The 16,508-nt window shown below is 57.5% G+C and overlaps 2 protein-coding genes and 1 long non-coding RNA gene across 12 annotated transcripts; 1 reads left to right on the forward strand and 2 right to left on the reverse strand.

Moving 5' to 3' along the window:
* Nucleotides 1-1,394: 1,394 nt before the first annotated feature.
* Nucleotides 1,395-6,062, reverse strand: SF3B4 (splicing factor 3b subunit 4). Of its 2 annotated transcripts, none has more exons than XM_085533699.1 (6): nt 6,004-6,062; nt 5,573-5,701; nt 4,297-4,839; nt 3,675-3,869; nt 2,552-2,722; nt 1,395-1,896 (listed from the first exon to the last, which is right to left on the reverse strand). In XM_085533699.1, the coding sequence occupies exons 1-6, from the start codon at nt 6,035-6,037 to the stop codon at nt 1,712-1,714; spliced, it is 1,257 nt and encodes a 418-aa protein (XP_085389825.1). In that variant the 5' UTR covers nt 6,038-6,062; the 3' UTR covers nt 1,395-1,711. The 2 variants fall into 2 exon arrangements, with proteins under 2 accessions (XP_085389825.1, XP_085389824.1); XM_085533698.1 differs by having other exon boundaries at nt 4,285-4,839.
* A 219-nt stretch (nt 6,063-6,281) lies between these two features.
* On the reverse strand, nt 6,282-14,600 carry MTMR11 (myotubularin related protein 11). 6 transcript variants are annotated; one of them, XM_085533693.1, is made up of 15 exons: nt 14,483-14,600; nt 14,265-14,377; nt 13,009-13,081; nt 12,745-12,887; nt 11,121-11,347; nt 10,953-11,040; nt 10,762-10,850; nt 10,543-10,664; nt 10,388-10,451; nt 10,058-10,128; nt 9,585-9,757; nt 9,308-9,478; nt 8,449-8,640; nt 7,975-8,235; nt 6,282-7,204 (listed from the first exon to the last, which is right to left on the reverse strand). In XM_085533693.1, the coding sequence occupies exons 1-15, from the start codon at nt 14,526-14,528 to the stop codon at nt 7,073-7,075; spliced, it is 1,965 nt and encodes a 654-aa protein (XP_085389819.1). In that variant the 5' UTR covers nt 14,529-14,600; the 3' UTR covers nt 6,282-7,072. The 6 variants fall into 6 exon arrangements, with proteins under 6 accessions (XP_085389819.1, XP_085389818.1, XP_085389822.1 ...); XM_085533692.1 differs by having other exon boundaries at nt 8,449-8,643; XM_085533696.1 differs by having other exon boundaries at nt 8,449-8,643; nt 12,810-12,883; nt 14,483-14,509.
* LOC146751711 (uncharacterized) lies at nt 8,085-16,403 on the forward strand. Of its 4 annotated transcripts, none has more exons than XR_014941242.1 (5): nt 8,085-8,224; nt 9,339-9,485; nt 10,955-11,027; nt 12,671-12,838; nt 15,903-16,403. It is a non-coding gene; the product is annotated as an uncharacterized LOC146751711 (long non-coding RNA). The 4 variants fall into 4 exon arrangements; XR_014941241.1 differs by lacking the exon at nt 15,903-16,403 and adding an exon at nt 15,750-15,896; XR_014941240.1 differs by lacking the exon at nt 15,903-16,403 and adding an exon at nt 14,305-14,443.
* The last annotated feature ends 105 nt before the right edge of the window (nt 16,404-16,508 follow it).

A 16,508-nucleotide genomic window follows, 5' to 3' on the forward strand; every position in this document is an offset into this window, starting at 1 on the left:
TGGGTGGCACTTTGCCTTTCCTTAGTGCCATCGTTTCCATCCAGGAATGCTTTAATACCCATTGCTGGAGCTGCTGTGGGGTTGTTTCTCTTGGTTCCATCCATTCAGAGCTTTGTATCCAAGTTCTTTGCCATCAGATCTGCAGCCTAACACTGAGACCTTCCCCATACTCCATGCATCCATTTGGAGCAGCACAGTGAATTCAAACCCCCAGCTCCAAGATCCACTCACTTCAGAGCTGCTTCCCCTGCAGCATCCATAAGCCCTGCAGCAAACTTAGAGCCACGTGTATGGGAAGATGAATGCAAACCTTCCCATGTCAATTGCAATCCTCAGCAATATATGAAGTAACAACCAACTCCAGCCCCTCGCAGCTTCTCCTGCCCTTTTAACCAGCCACAATTGGCTGCTGGTTTCAACCAGATCCAGTTTTGAGCTGGACAAGCTGCATTTAAACCCATCTATGCCAGGAGCAGAGTGAGAACACACAGCGCTGAGCTCAATATAATGTTACTTCTATGCCATCCCCTGCTATAAACTACAGCACAACAGAGTTAATGCACAGCCCTTCTGCTTCGCCTCACAGACCCTTCAGTGCTTACTCACATCAGCACAGGGGGGAAATAGAGCTTGTAGCTGGGCTTTGCTATTTCCCCAGCCAGGCTTTGGGTTTCTCCATCCCTCTTATGGCACTTATCAAAGCAGCCCGTGATGATTAAAGCAAAGCCAGGCACCGTTCTGTCTCTCTGGCCCAAAAAAGGGTGAGCAGGGATTGAAGCTAAAGGTCAATTTTAGCCTTGGGAAGTTGCAATAAAAATAAAACAGCCACGAGTAAAAGCGGGGCTGAGAACAAAATCCTTCCTCCTCCATTGAAAGCAATAGAGAGGCAAGGCCATTTCTCAAGCCTCTCCCTCTAACAAAGCCTGCTTGTATACAGCAAACCCCATCTGAACCCCTTGGTGCTTCCATAGAGCCACAATAACTCCAGGACCCCAAAAGGGCTCCTCATAGAGCACACAGAGACCAAACCAGCTCTACCTCAAGGCTTAAGCCCCATTTCTTCCCATTGGATATTACTCCCAGACCCACAACTTGAAGGGCTTCCTATAGGGAGCAACGTCAGACTGAGATCTCACAAAGCAAAGAATTAAAAGAGCAGGTTTTGCTCCTCAATTCTCCTCCGAATGGCCTGGCCCCATTGGCTGGGCTCTTTGGGATGAGGATGCAACAGACCTGAAGGCTCCGTTGTCTGTGATCTTCAATGCAGGGTCATATGGAGCCCATCAGCCATTAAGAGTCTGGGTGCACAACCCCAAATACAGCAGCTCAATGGGATACACAGCATCAGCATCAACGTACCTGGCCAAAGCAGAACCAATAGGCAGAGCCTCACCTCCACTATGGAGGGACACCCTCCTGTTCTTAACAAGTTTTATTTGTAAATGGGCAATTGTTGCTTTATGTGGCTAATTAAAAAAGAAAAAAACCTATTCGAGCTGCCTTAAAAACCTTCTAACAGAGGAGGGGGAGGAAAAAGGAAACAATAAAATGAAGGCTATCAAAAGAAAGGAGGAAAAAGGATTAAAAAGGGTGGGGGGGGATGGGAGGGGGATGGACCCAACTATGCCTCTTCCCTTTGGTAACTCAAACCCAAGGGTGAATGGCAGCCTAAGGAAGGTCCCCCAACAGCACAGTGTGGCCCCAACAGCCTTTAGGGCAATGGGCCTCTTAAAGGACCACGTGGGGGCACCCCCGGGGGTCTCTGAGCCGGCCTTGGGGGGAGGGGGACCCTCTGATAGCCATAAGGTGGGGGGCGAGGGGGGCCGTTGTATCCATGGGGTGGCATCAATGGAGGAGGGCCGCGCATCCCGTGGTGCGGCATGGGGCCGGGGTGACCTGTGGGGAGAGCAGAGCTGTTAGAACCCACTAAAAAGGCAGCCCCCCCTATACCCACCCCATGCATTCAGTTGGTGCCCACAGGTTGGGGGAACTCACCTGGAGACTGAAAGGATGATGGAAGCCCTGAGCATCAGCTTGGGGCTCCTCCCAGGGCTATACATGTGGGACTGCCCCACTCATTCACCTTCACCCCATGGCACTGTGTCCCCCCATCACAGGGGTGACCCCATAACTCAGCTCTCAGTGCTGGGTGGCATCATTCTGGGCCCCCTCTGAGTGGTGACAGCAGCCCAGCCACTCAATTCCAGGCTCTAAGGGGGCAACGAGGCCAACGCTGCCCCTCACTCCCCTCCCAAGGGTCCCTCCTATAACCCCCAGCATCACTGATGGACACACAGGTCTCAGGAATCCCCCCCCCCTTTTGGCAAAGCCCACCTGACATCTCCCCTTAGGAAATGGAGAGTGTCAAAGCTCTGCAACCCCATAGACACAAGAAACCGCATCAAGCAGCACAAAGCCCCCAGGTCCTGCTCTGAGACACCTCAATGTGAGGAGACCACCCTTCCCACCCCCATTAAGGGAGGGGTGATGGAGGGCAAGGGTCTGACCAACACAAAACCACATGTGCTTCCTCTCATAGACACCAACTTACCCATAGGTGACCCAAAATGGGGTCCTCTCGGTGGCATACCCATGGGTGGGGGGCCGGGGTGCGGCATGCCGGGTGGGGGTCGTGGAGGGGGTTGGCCTGCAGAGCCTGGTGGTCCTGGGTGGTGCTGCCCCATCCCGGGTGGGCCGTGATGTACTTGCATGGGAGGCATTCCTATAGGGACAAAGGGAGCTCACAGTGAGGGCAGGATCTCTGTGCTGCAGCCCATGGGTTGAAATATCAGGTATAGAAAATAGGGCTGACAACAGACCGGGTTAGAAACACTGAAATCAGAACTTTTTCCCCCTTTTTAAAGCTGATGTAAAATGGTTTTAATTTCTGCCTTGAAAACCATGGAGTCAGGACTGTATACGCTGCTCGTTCCATCAGTACTACGGGGCTAAAAATGGAAGGGAATCAAAGAAACATCTTGTTCTTGTGCCTTGAATTAGCTCCCGCCTGGCAGAGCTGCAGACTGTGCTGAGAAGGTTCACACTTCTCCTATTAATTTACACCAGGGAAAAACGAGGATGGATCGAAACCTCATCGACATCCTTCAATCCAGAACAGCAGCAGGAACCTGTAAACCCCGTGCTGCAATGGCCTGTGCCTTCCTATACCCCACACCTTCACTTGTCTTGACCCAACTGGATGCTTCTCGTGCAGAAACTATTTCCTACAGCACCAAAAAGCCTTTTATAAAGCCCGCTCCAAGCTATTTGTGGCCCAGTTTAGAACATGCAGAAGAGAAACCCAAAAGCAGCACAGCTGACGTGACGTCCTTGCACCCACGCAGACTCTCCTCTGTTTTTCTTGGGGAGGAGAGCAGCCACCAGAGCAAGATCTTGTGGAAAGATACAGCCAGCACATAAATGCAACCCAGGGCATTCAGATTGCTGCTTCTCTTTAGCACTGAGCAACACCAGCGTCTCAGCAGATAAGCAGGGTACCCCCCTGCCCTGTCTGCCTGCTCCACCGTGGCTGTAATGCACTCAGTGCCTTCCATGTGACAGCAGTTAATTCCCTCCTTGTTTTACACAAGGGAAACCTCATGGAATAAACCTGATTTACCCAAGGCCATTCAATAGCTGATGATATTCTGTATCTCTTGAGCTCAGACACGTACCTGGGTGATGCATGCCGCCCGGTGGGAAGGCGTGTGGGTGAGGTGGGTGCCCTCCGGTGGGTGCAGCCCCTGTTGGGGGGCCGGGGGCACCGGCTCCAGGTGGCATTGGTGGGGGTGGCATAGCAGGAGGCATTCCAGGGGGCATCGCTCCGGGAGGGGGAACTGGGGGAGGGAATGATCCTGGAGGTGGGAGGCCTGGAAAGAGAATGAGAAAGCAGTGAGGATTTGATATAGAGCAGAAGGAAAGACAAGCACAAAGAGTCCCGGATGAATGGGAAGGAGGTGAAAACACAATAAGCCGCAGCAAATGGAAAAACCAACAGACTGAAGCTCTAAGATCCATCCACTCTATATTGGGAAAGCACAGGCTGCTGCAGGATGAGAACAACTCCTTGGGATCGCAGCCTTGCAACCCTGCAGGGCTTTGTGCTGCCAGCAAGGCTGTCCCTATAGCACAGTGCTGCTGCACTGAGCACCCACGTGTAAAGCTGAGCAGCTCCTTCCAGCTCCAGGAACAGCAAACAGGTGATGCAAGGTGAAAGCAGGCTGCTTCCACAGCCCCAAAAGCAATAATAAACACACATTGAGCACCCGATATGGCCATACCCACCTCCATACCCACCTGGAGGGGTGACACCAGGTCCCAGAGCTGTGACCACAGGGGTGGGGACAGTCGGAGGAGGGGGAGCATCAGCAAACAGCTGGTGGGGCCGATCTGCTTGAGACAGTGGATTCTGGGCTGCCAGGAGCCTCTCGGCAGCCGAGCCGTGCCGCTCGCCTTTGGAATCCTTCTTGAAGGCATAGGAGACAGTGATGGGCCTATTGCAGAGATATTGTCCATTCATGGCCTCGATGGCAGCATCAGAAGCATCAAAGCTGGCGAAGTTAATGAAGGCGTAGCCCTTTGAATTGCCCGTGTCTGGGTCCCGCATGATCTTGGGTGTCTGTAGGATGACCCCGAAGGCGCTGAAGGTGTCATACAACAACTTCTCATCGATCTCAGGGTCCAGGTTCCCTATGAAGATGTTGGCCCCCACGTCCAGGTTCTTGTTGTGAGCTGAAGCTTTGTTCACTCTGATCGGCTTCCCGTACAGTTTGATCATGTTCATGATCTTAATGGCGTAATCCGCGTCCTCCTCGCTCAGGAACTCCACGAACCCATAACCTGCAACGTGGCCCCATATAAAGCTTTAAGTCAGGGCAGAACTATGGCCTTACACTGCAGCCTGAAGGCACCAACCCCCATCACTCAATGAACCCAGTGCTCTCCCATTATAAAGGCCCTACAAACCACCCACCCTCCCCTCCTTACCTGCAACAATCCCTTGCTGGTTGTACCTCCCATAGGCCACAAATCCACCATTCCATCCCATTTTGTGCTTTTAGGGGCACAGACTCACCCTGGTGCTGCCCCATGATTCAACCCAATGCTCTCCTATGATGAAGACCCTACAAACCTCCCACCCTCCCCTCCCTTCCTACACCAACCCCTCGCTGTCTGCACCTCCCATAGGCCCCAAATACACCATTCAATTCCATGTTGTGCTTTTAGGGGTTCAGACTCACCCTGGTGCTGCCCCATGACTCAACCCAGTGCTCTCCCATTATAAAGGCCCTACAAACCACTCACTCTCCCCTCCCTACCTGCACCAACCCCTCGCTGTCTGCACCTCCCATAGGCCCCAAATCCATCATTCCATCCCATTTTGTGCTTTTATGGCCACAGACTCACCCTGGTGCTGCCCTATGACTTGACCCAGTGCTCTCCCATTATAAAGGCCCTACAAACCACCCACTCTCCCCTCCCTACCTGCACCAACCCCTCGCTGTCTGCACCTTCCATAGGCCCCAAATCCATCATTCCATCCCATTTTGTGCTTTTATGGCCACAGACTCACCCTGGTGCTGCCCTGTGACTCGATCTTTGGGCATATGTGTATTGACCACGGGTCCTGCCTGCAGGAACAGCTCCCACAGCAGCGGCTCGCTGACCTTCTCATCCAACCCCCCCACGTACACGGTGGCATCTGAAACAGAGAACAGAGACCGAGCTGGAAACCAAAGCCTTAAGTGTAGTTATGGGGCCTATAGTTAATGAGGTTATAAAGGGTGCCTGGCCCTTTAAGAGGGCCTACACATAACCATAACGGCCTAAGCCAGGTAGGCCGCACAGCCCCCCCCCACCCGCCGGTGCCCCATAGAACTCCACACAAACAACCACCCTGTCGCTCTCAGCGAGGCCCCAGCACCCCAAACGTCCCCCAAAACGATTCGCCCTCCCGGTACCGATCCCCCCTGTTCTCCTTTAGGGCAGCCCCATAACGCTCACCCTGGTTCCGCTCCGAGATGGGCCCCGCCGCCATCTTGGCCCGCTCCCTCCCACGCGGCGCCGACGCGACGTAACGCGACGTAAAGCGACGTAACGCGACGTAACGTCACCACGGCCGCCAACCGGAAGTGATGATGGCGGCCGCCATGTTGGTTTAGGAACAGCGCGGCCTACCCCGCCCCCCTCCCCTTCTATCGCGATATCCCCCCCCCCCAAACCTCGATAAACCGCGATATCCCCCATCTGTCGTGCCCCCCCGCCAGTGGCAGCCACACGTCTTTGCCTGCAGAACGCTGTGCTTTAATAGGTAAATACAAACAGCACTGACACAAGGCCTAGCCGGGCTCTGAACCCCACAGGCCCCATAAGCCGGGACAGGGAGGGACCCCAACGCTGCTATGGGGCCTATAGAGAGTAATAGGGCCCCATAGGGCTGTGGGGCCCATAAAGACACAGGGCCCGAAGAGTTGGGGTCCCCCCATAGAGCTGGGTCCCCCCATAGAGTTGAGGTCCCCCCATAGCGTTGGGGTCCCCCATAGATCTGGGTCCCCCCCATAGAGTTGGGGTCCCCCATAGAGTTGGGGTCCCCCATAGAGTTGGAGTCCTCCATAGAGCTGGGGTACCCCATAGAGTTGGGGTCCCCCCATAGAATTGAGGTCCCCCATAGAGTTGAGGTCCCCCCATAGATCTGGGTCCCCCCCATAGAGTTGGGGTCCCCCATAGAGTTGGGATCCCCCCTTAGAGCTGGGTCCCCCCATAGAGTTGGGGTCCCTCATAGAGTTGGGGTCCCCCCAATAGTCCCAAGCATTAAAGGGCCACAGGCCCCAAAAAGCCCCCAGGGCCCCAAAAATGGTGGTCCCCCCCCAGAAAAAAACCAGGCCCTAAAGAGCTCCAGGCCCCAGCATGGAGCACAGGGCAGCAGTGGGGCCATATGGGGAAGCATTGCCAGCTCCTTGGGGGGGCACATCACAACCCCAAGACGGGAGGGACCCCAAGGGATGGGGCCATCCCTGCATTGTGGCCCCTCAGGGGGCTCCCATCCCCAGGACCCCCCCCCCCCCCAGGACCCTCATCGTGAGGGTGCCAGGGGGCTGCTGGTGGGCTCAGGGTGGGTCCCGTCCTGCTGCCATGCATGGAGCCGGTCCTGCAGCAGTGCCAGCTCCTCTGCCAGTAGGGCCGGGCATGGGGCCAGGCGGCCATGCTGTGTGTGGGGGGGTATATGGGGTCAGGGGGGGGTATATGGGGACAAGGGGGGGTATATGGGGTCAGGGGGGGGGTGTATGGGGTCAAGGTGGAGCCCTGAAGGGTTGGGATGGAGGAATGTGGGGTTGGATGGACACATATGGAGCTGGGATGGACACATATGGGGCGGGGATGGAGGTATGTGGGGTTGGGATGGACACATGTGGGGTTGGGATGGATTAATGTGGGATTACATAGGCACATATGGGGTTGGGATGGATTAATGTGGGGTTGGAATGGACACATATGGGGTTGGGATGGATTCATGTGGGGTTGGATAAGCACATATAGGGTTGGGATGGTCACAGATGGGATTGGGATGGATGAATGTGGGGTTGGATGGGCACATATGGGGTTGGGATGGATGAATGTGGGGTTGGGATAGACACATATGGGGTTGGGATGGGCGCATATAGGATTGGGATGGATGAATGTGGGGTTGGATGGGCACATATAGGATTGGGATGGACACACTTGGGGTTGGGATGGACACATATGGGATTGGGATGGATGAATGTGGGGTTGGGATGGACATATATGGGGGTGAGATGGACACATATGGGGTTGGATGGGCACATATGGGGTTGGGATGGACACATATAGGATTGAGATGGATGAATGTGGGGCTGGGTTGGTCGCACATTGGGTTGGATGGATATATGGGGTTGGGCTGGATGTACATGGGATTAGGATGGACACAAGGGGTCGAGGGTCCCCCAGCCCTATTACCTGTGCCTCGGGCAGCCCCCTCAGGTAGCACCGTCTCCAGAGCCGCACGGATGGTCCCGCAGCACAGGGCAGCAGCAGCCCCCGGGGGGGGACAGGGATGGGGTCACCCCCCCGATCAATGAGGGTCTCCAGGGAGGGGGCCCAACGCAGCAGGCGAGGGGGGGGCCGGCCGCTCCGCCATGGGAAGGGCTGTGGAGTCAACGAGCCCTTGGACAGAGCCAGCACAGCCCCAGAGCTCGACCCTAACCAGGTACTGGGGGGCTGGGAAATAGGATAAAATGGGTTAGGGGCTGCTGGGGGGGGAACACAGCATTTGGGGTGGTAAGGGGAAATGGGGGAATAGGGGAAAAGCAGAGGTTAGGGGGCAATGGGGAGGGAATGAGGTTAAAAGGGGAGGGAAGGGGAAATGGGGAGAAAACAGCAATTGGGGTAAAAAAGGGGTGCTTAAAGGCAGCCCCCCCCAGCCCCACTCACCGTGTTCTGGGGGTCCACATCATCGGGGGTCCCCAAAGGGCCGGGGTCCCACGCTGGGTTCCTGAATCGTGCCCTCTGCTGCCGGCTGTAGCGCAGCCCCCAGGCCCAGATGGGGGGCAAACGGCAAACAGAGCTGCCCGGGGGGGGGTCCCAGCGGCCGCTCACTGGGGTGTAGGTCTGGGTGCGAGGCTGCTGCTGTGGGGGGACAAGGGGGGTCAGCCCCATAGTGGGGCTGTGTAGGGCAGGGGGAGACTGAGGTGTGTGTGTGGGGTGATTTGAGGTGTGGGGTTGGGGAAAGTGGGGCTGGAAGTGGGGAGGAATGGGGTGGGAGGGGGGGAATGGGGTGGGAGAGGGGAAACTGAGGTGGGAGAAGGGGAAACTGAGGGATGTATGGGGGAAATTGAGGCAATAGGGGGAAACTGAGGAAATGAGGGGGAAATTGAGGCAATGGGGGGGGGAAACAGGCACTGGGGGGGGAAACTGAGGCACTGGGGGGGAAACTGAGGCAATGAGGGGGAAATTGAGGCAATGGGGGGGAAATTGAGGCACTGGGGGGGGAAACTGAGGCAATAAGGGGGAAACTGAGGCACTGGGGGGGAAACTGAGGCAATGAGGGGGAAATTGAGGCAATGGGGGGGAAACTGAGGCACTGGGGGGGAAACTGAGGCAATGAGGGGGGAATTGAGGCAATGAGGGGGAAATTGAGGCAATGAGGGGGAAACTGAGGCACTGAGGGGGGAAACTGAGGCACTGAGGGGGGAAACTGAGGCACTGGGGGGGGAAATTGAGGCACTGGGGGGGGGAAATTGAGGCAATGAGGGGGAAATTGAGGCACTGGGGGGGGGAAATTGAGGCTCACCACCCCACCACGTCCCCGTTGCCTTTGGCAGCTGAAGAGGAAGGTGCTGCAGTAGGGCAGGAAGGTGCTGTCGTGCAGGGCCAGCAGATACGCCTCGGTGAAACCAAAGGCTGCAGGGAACTGCTGCAAAAGCTGCCAGGTACAGTCCAGGAACAGCAGGAAAACAGGAGACTGCAAGGTGTGTAGGGGGGGTTTATATGGGTGACACCCCCAGGGTGGTGATATGGGGATGGTACCTATAAGGGGGGGTGGCACAGGGGGGGTTTAGGGTCGTCACCTCCTCACGGGGGCTGTCCCGGTGCAGCCCGAGGCGCTGTGGGAAGGGGTGCCCCATTGCCACCCATTCACGTTGTACCAGGCTCTGGAAGCCGTGCAGGCTGCGTGAGTGGGGGTCCAGCAGCAGCTGCACCAGTGAGGCCAATAAACAGCCCAGGTCCCGGTCTGATGGCTCTGGGATGGAGGGGGGGGGGCAAGCAGAGAGGATGAGGGACCCCCATTGTGACCCCCACCCCAATGCCCTCCATCCCAGGACCCCTCACCCTGGTGTCCCCCCACCACAGCGCCTCCCACCTCGCTGTCCCCCCACCCCAATTCCATTCCCATTACAACCCCCCACCCACTAACACCCCCCACCCCCCCAGTGTCCCCTCACCCCATTGTTTCTCTTATCCCACTGTCCCCACCCCAATGCCCCCCACCCCAAATCCCCCCACCCCAAATCCCCCCACCCCAAATCCCCCCATCCCTTACCCTGCAGGACAACAGAGCATCGTCTCCCCGCCAGCAGCGATGCCACCTCCACAGCTTTCCTCAAGCAGGACCTGGGGGCAGAGGGGGGCAAAGGGGGGGTCAGCACCCCCCAAAAAGACCCCACTGCCTCCTTTTATTTTAGGGGGGGGGTCCATCACCAGCACAATGCAGACCCCAACCCAATGCAGCAGCTTAGAATGCTGAGATTGGGTTTAGGGGGAAAGGGGGGTGTCCCCCAACCAAAGCAGTGCCCCAATATATTGGGATTAGTTTGGGAGCCCCCATAGTGAGGGGGGGGGTTTAGGGTCACCCCCCCCCCTAAAACCTCACCGTACGTGCTCCAACCACCGCGTCCCTTCCAGCGCTGACAGCCACTTCTCATCAGCTGCTGCTCCTGGTTTGGATGGAGCCGATGGAGGATGGGGGGGGGATGAGACAGTGAGAACAGACCCCCCCCCTTCCCAAGACCCCCCCCCAAATCTCACCAGGCAGACACAGCGCCCGCAGCCTCAGATGTGCCAGCTGAATGTCCTGGGGGGTGGGCAGCTCAGCCGTGTCCGCCAGCACACAAGGCCTGCACCCAGCACCCAGCAGCACCTCCAGGCACCTAAAAAAGGGGGGGCATAACAGCACCCTGCATAGGGCCAAACACAGTGACCCCCCCCTACCACCAACCCAAACAACCCCCCTATAATGGGGTTTACCTGATGTCCTCACTGCCCGGCTCCGAGGCTGCGTGGAAGCTGGCGGCTCTCAGCAGGTCGCTGCCATTTGGGTGGTGCCAGCACAGCCGCTGTGTGCAGATGGGACCCCCACCCCACGTCACCCCCTTTTTACCCCCCCCCAGCCTCATCACCCCCCACCCCAATTCCTCACCCCTCATCCCATCACTCACAGCCACGCGACGCTCCTGGAAGTGAGCGAACGTCCTTTTGAGGTCGTGATCCAGCAGCGCGTTGGGCACCCACAGGTAACGGGGAAGGCTGCAAAGCAGGAGTGGGTGGGGGTCCCATATGGGGTAGGGGCACATCCCATAGACCCCCCCCATATAAACCATACCCACCTTGGGGCCATATCGAAGCGCTCATTGACGGCGCTCACCCTCCATCCCGCTGCCCCCAGGCGCTGCAGCTCCCGTTCCCAATCCTGGAGGGTCTCAAATAACAGCGTTGGGGGGGAACCTTCCTCCTCATCCTCCTCATCCTCATCTCCCATCGTGGCATCCACGTGGTTCCCCTTGTCCCCCGGCCACGCGGCCGTCTCCCTTGCTTGGGCAATGGCGTTGGCCACCTGTGTTAAGGAGTGAGGGTTGGGTGCTGCGACCCCATATATGGGTGGGCCCTACCCCATATATTGCTGCGTGCCCCCCCTGCCCCCATCCTCAACCTCATCCAGTCCCATTGTGGCATCCATCCCAATCCAATCCAGCCCCATCCCAGTCCCATCAGCCCCATTCCAGCCCGATCCAGCCCCATCCCAGTCCATCCCATCCCTATTCCCATCCCAATCCTAAATAAGCTGCATCCCAGCCCCATCCCATCCCCATCCCAATCCTGAATTGAATCCCATCCCTATCCTATCCCCATCCCAGTCCCATCCCAATCCTAAATTGAATCCCATCCCCATCCCAATCCTAAACTGCATCCCAATCCCATCCTATTCCTAACCAAGCTGCATCCCTTCCCCATCCCAGTCCTAAGCTGTATCCCAATTCCATCCCAATCCCATCCCAGTCCTAAGATGCATCCCATCCCCATCCCAATCCTAAGCTGCATCCCAGCCCCATCCCATCCCATCCCATCCCATCCCATCCCATCCCATCCCATCCCATCCCATCCCATCCCATCCCTATCTTCATCCTAAATTGAATCCCATCCCCATCCCATGCCCATCCTAATCTGAACCAAGCTGCATCCCAGCCCCATTCCATCCCCATCCCCATCCCAGTCCTAAGTTGAATCCCATCCCCATCCCAATCCTAACCAAGATGCATCCCATCCCCATCCCAATCCTAAATTGAATCCCATCCTCATCCCAATCCTAAACTGCATCCCAATTTCATCCCAGCCCCATCCCATCCCTATCCCCATCCTAAATTGAATCCCATCCCCATTCCATCCCCATCCCAGTCCTAACCAAACTGCATCCCATCCCCATCCCATCCCCACCCCAATCCTAAATTGAATCCCATCCCCATCCGATCCCATCCCCATACCAATCCTAAACTGAATCCCATCTCCATCCCATCCCCATCCCCATCCCAATCATAACCAAGCTACATCCCAGCCCCATCCCATCCCATCCCAATCCTAAATTGAATCCCATCCCCACCCCAATCCTAAGTTGAATTCCATCCCCATCCCATTCCCATTCCCATCCCCATCCCAATCATAACCAAGCTGCATCCCAGCCCCATCCCATCCCATCCCATCCCACCCCATCCCATCCCATCCCATCCCATCCCATCCCATCCCATCCCATCCCATCCCATCCCATCCCCATCATAACCAAGCTGCATCCCAGCCCCATCCCATCCCAATCCTAAATTGAATCCCATCCCCATCCCAATCCCAATCCCAGTCCCCTCACTTTATGCCATGACTTTGTCCACAGAGCCCGGAGCCGACACCATCAACGAGCCCCCACCCCAAACTCCATCCATCACCCACCACCCACCCACCCCTCACCCTAAAGGCCTGCAGCCCCAACCCGTTATCGGGGAACTGGAAGCTGAGCAGACGGAAATCCCTACAGAACAACGCCAGCTCCTCGGGGACGAAGGTGAGCGCGGAGGCGGCCGTCAGCACCGTGGGTTTATTGAAGCTGCTGCCTGAGGAAGGGCAGGGTTAATTATGGGGGGGGGTTGTGGCCATTAAACCCCCCCCACAAACACCTCCTGGGTCATTAAAACCCCCAGACCCCAACCCTGACCCCATAACTTTGTCCCCTACCTGCTACCAGGGTGCGGATGCAGCGCAGCGCCACGCTGTAGTCGCTCTGCAGGAAGGGGCTGAAGCTGGGGGGCTGCAAAGGAAATTAGGGGGGGGGGGGTGATGGGAGGTGGCCTGGAACCCCCCCCCCACCAGGGGCAGTGAGGCAGCCCCAAACCCACCCCATATCCCAGGGTGAAGGGGGCAATGGGAGGCATATATGGAGAGGGTTGTGGGGCAGGAGGGGGCAGGGTGCAGTCAATGGGATCGCAATGGGGTTGGGTGCCATCAATGGGATCACAATGGGGTTGGGTGCCATCAATGGGATCACAATGGGGTTGGGGTGTAATGGGATCACACTGGGGTGCAGTCAATGGGATCACACTGGGGTTGGGTTGTAGTCAATGGGATCACACTGGGGTTGGGGTGTAATGGGATCACACTGGGGTGCAGTCAATGGGATCACACTGGGATCAGTGTACACTCAATGGGGTCACACTGGGTTTGGGGTGATGTCAATGGGATCACAGTGGGGTCAGGTGCAGTCAATGGGATGGAGGATGGATGGGAATGGGATGGATCCGGGGTGGGACGAGGACATGGGTGAATGGGGTCAGAATGCAGCCGGGATACAGCGGGATAGAGAACATTAATGGGTTTGGGGTGACATTAGGACACAAGTGGATGGGGACGGGAATGGGACAGGGTCAGGTGCAGCTTTTGGGGTCGGGGTGGGGGGGGCAGAATGGGGTCAGGATGAAGATGGGACGGAACCAGGATAGAACCGGGACAGAACCGGGATAGAACCGGGATGGGATCGGGGTGGTGATGGGGGGGTTTTGGGGTGGGGGGGTTTGGGGATGGTGATGGGGAGGTTTTGGGGTGGTGATGGGGGGGGGTTGGGGTGGTGTTGGGGGGGTTTTGGGGTGGTGGTGGAGGGATTTTGGGGTGGTGATGGGGGGGTTTTGGGGTGGGGGGGTTTTGGGATGGTGATGGGGGGGTTTTAGGGTGGTGTTGGGGGGGTTTTGGGGTGGGGGTGATGGGGGGGTGGTGATGGGGGGTGTTTTGGGGTGGGGGTGTTTTGGGGTGGTGATGGGGGGGTTTTAGGGTGGTGTTGGGGGGGGTTGGGGTGGTGATGGGGGGGTTTTGGGGTGGGGGATTTTGGGGTGGGGGTGTTTTAGGGTGGGGGTGTTTTGGGGTGGGGGTGATGGGGGGGTTTTAGGGTGGGGGTGTTTTGGGGTGGGGGTGTTTTGGGGTGGGGGTCCCGCTGTCCCCACCTGATCTCCGGGTACAAACACCACCCTGACGTTGGTGCAGAACAAAGTTCCCCGCACGGAACCGCCCGACCCACGGTACCGAACTCCCAGCGCCGCCTCCAGAACCACCTCCCCTATGGGACGGGACGGGACCGGATGGCACCGGGACCCCCAACACGAACCGGGTCGGGTCGGTTCGGTGCCCCCCCCTCCATAGCAAAGCCCCCCCCCCCCATTACCTGGCAGCACAGGGAGGACCGAGAGGCCGCCGGTCTCTGCGCTCATGGCGGAGGACTTTGCCCGCACAGCCCCGCCCGGACCCCCCCGAGGAGCTAAACGGGGGGGGGGGGGCGTGGCGTGGGGAGGGGCGGCTGTTCAACACGGTGTGGGGTCAGAACCCCCCCCACCCCATAAAGGGGGAGCGGGGCTGCAGGTCCCATAGGGGTGAGTGGTGTTGGGGGGGGCTGCAAGTCACTGTATGCCATAAGGGTTATATGGTGTTATATGGGGAGGGGGGGGCTGATGTTCTATAGGGGGGGAAGAGGGGCTGATGTTCTATGGGGGGGTGGGAAGAGGGGCTGAAGTTCTATGGGGGGGGGAAGAGGGGCTGAAGTTCTATGGGGGGGGGAAGAGGGGCTGAAGTTCTATGGGGGGGGGGGAAGAGGGGCTGAAGTTCTATGGGGGGGGGAAGAGGGGCTGAAGTTCTATGGGGGGGGGGGGGAAGAGGGGCTGATGTTCTATGGGGGGGGGGGGGAAGAGGGGCTGATGTTCTATGGGGGGGCTGGGAAGAGGGGCTGAAGTTCTATGGGGGGGGGGAAGAGGGGCTGAAGTTCTATGGGGGGGTGGGAAGAGGGGCTGAAGTTCTATGGGGGGGGGGAAGAGGGGCTGAAGTTCTATGGGGGGGGGGGGGAAGAGGGGCTGAAGTTCTATGGGGGGGGGGGAAGAGGGGCTGATGTTCTATGGGGGGGGGAAGAGGGGCTGAAGTTCTATGGGGGGGTGGGAAGAGGGGCTGAAGTTCTATGGGGGGGGGAAGAGGGGCTGATGTTCTATGGGGGGGGGGGGTGCAGTTTCCCCCACCCTAAAACGTTATAAGGTGCTGGGGGGGTTACAAAGCTCTGTGAGTCCTATATGAGGTTGGGGGGGGGCTGGATCACCCCCACCCCATAAGGTTGTATGGTGCTGGTTAGTGGGGGGGGGGGGGTCCTGCAGCTGTTATGGTGCTGGGGGGGGGGATAAGTATCTCTGAATCCCATAAGGGATGTGTGGTGCTGGAGGGGGGTGATGCATCCCCCCCACCCCATAAGGGTGTTGGACAAGGGGTCTGCAGGTTCCTGAATCCCATAAGGGATGTGTGAGTTCCCAGCACCCCAATAGGTTTGAATGGTGCTGGGGGGGGGGGGGACATGCATCTCCCTGACCCCAATACAGTGCTGCATGGGGGACATACAGCTCCCACATCCCATAAGGAACAGATGCTGCCCCCCCCCCCCCTTTTATCCCCCACAGGCTTTTGAAGACCCCCACCATGAACCTCAGGGTCCTCAGCTGCTCATCCCATACAGACCCTAATGCTGCACCTGTAGGATCAGGGCACATATGGGGCACTTATGGGGCCCTTATGGGGCCGTGGCTGCAACAGACCAGACTTATTTCCTGCAGGGTGAGCCAGGGCCAAGAGCCAAAGCTGGGTCAGCTCAGGATACAACGTGGTCCAGCTCCCAGGTTGGATTCTATGGGATGGGGGGGGGGTCTATAAGGGAAGAGACCCCATTAGCACAGCCATTACTTCCCATGGCCCCCATCCGCCCCCCATTGGGCTGAGCAGCAAAACCCCAATAGGAAAACCCCAAAACCCCAATAGCAAAACCCCAAAAGAACTGCAGTGAGTGGAAAGAAATCCCTATTTCCAACCAGCTGAGCCCAAACGCTGCCCTAATAATGGGAAAATCCAAAGTCCTGTGGGATCTCAGCCATGAAATGGGGCAGAACCAGCCATCAGAACCAAGCCATCAGAACCAAGCCTATAAGGTTATATATACCCCTTATATATATATATACCCCTTATATATATATATATACCCCTTATATATATATATACCCCCTTATATAAGGTCTATAAGGGGTAAGTCCTCCCCATAAAGGGGAATGGAGTTGGATAATTGGGGGGGGGGGGGGAAGAGGGGCTGATGTTCTATGGGGGGGGGGGGAAGAGGGGCTGAAGTTCTATGGGGGGGATGGGAAGAGGGGCTGATGTTCTATGGGGGG

This window comes from Coturnix japonica, unplaced genomic scaffold (assembly GCF_054131305.1).
Source record: "Coturnix japonica strain WE unplaced genomic scaffold, WE-NBRP24 Scf062, whole genome shotgun sequence".
NCBI classification, from domain to species: domain Eukaryota; kingdom Metazoa; phylum Chordata; class Aves; order Galliformes; family Phasianidae; genus Coturnix; species Coturnix japonica.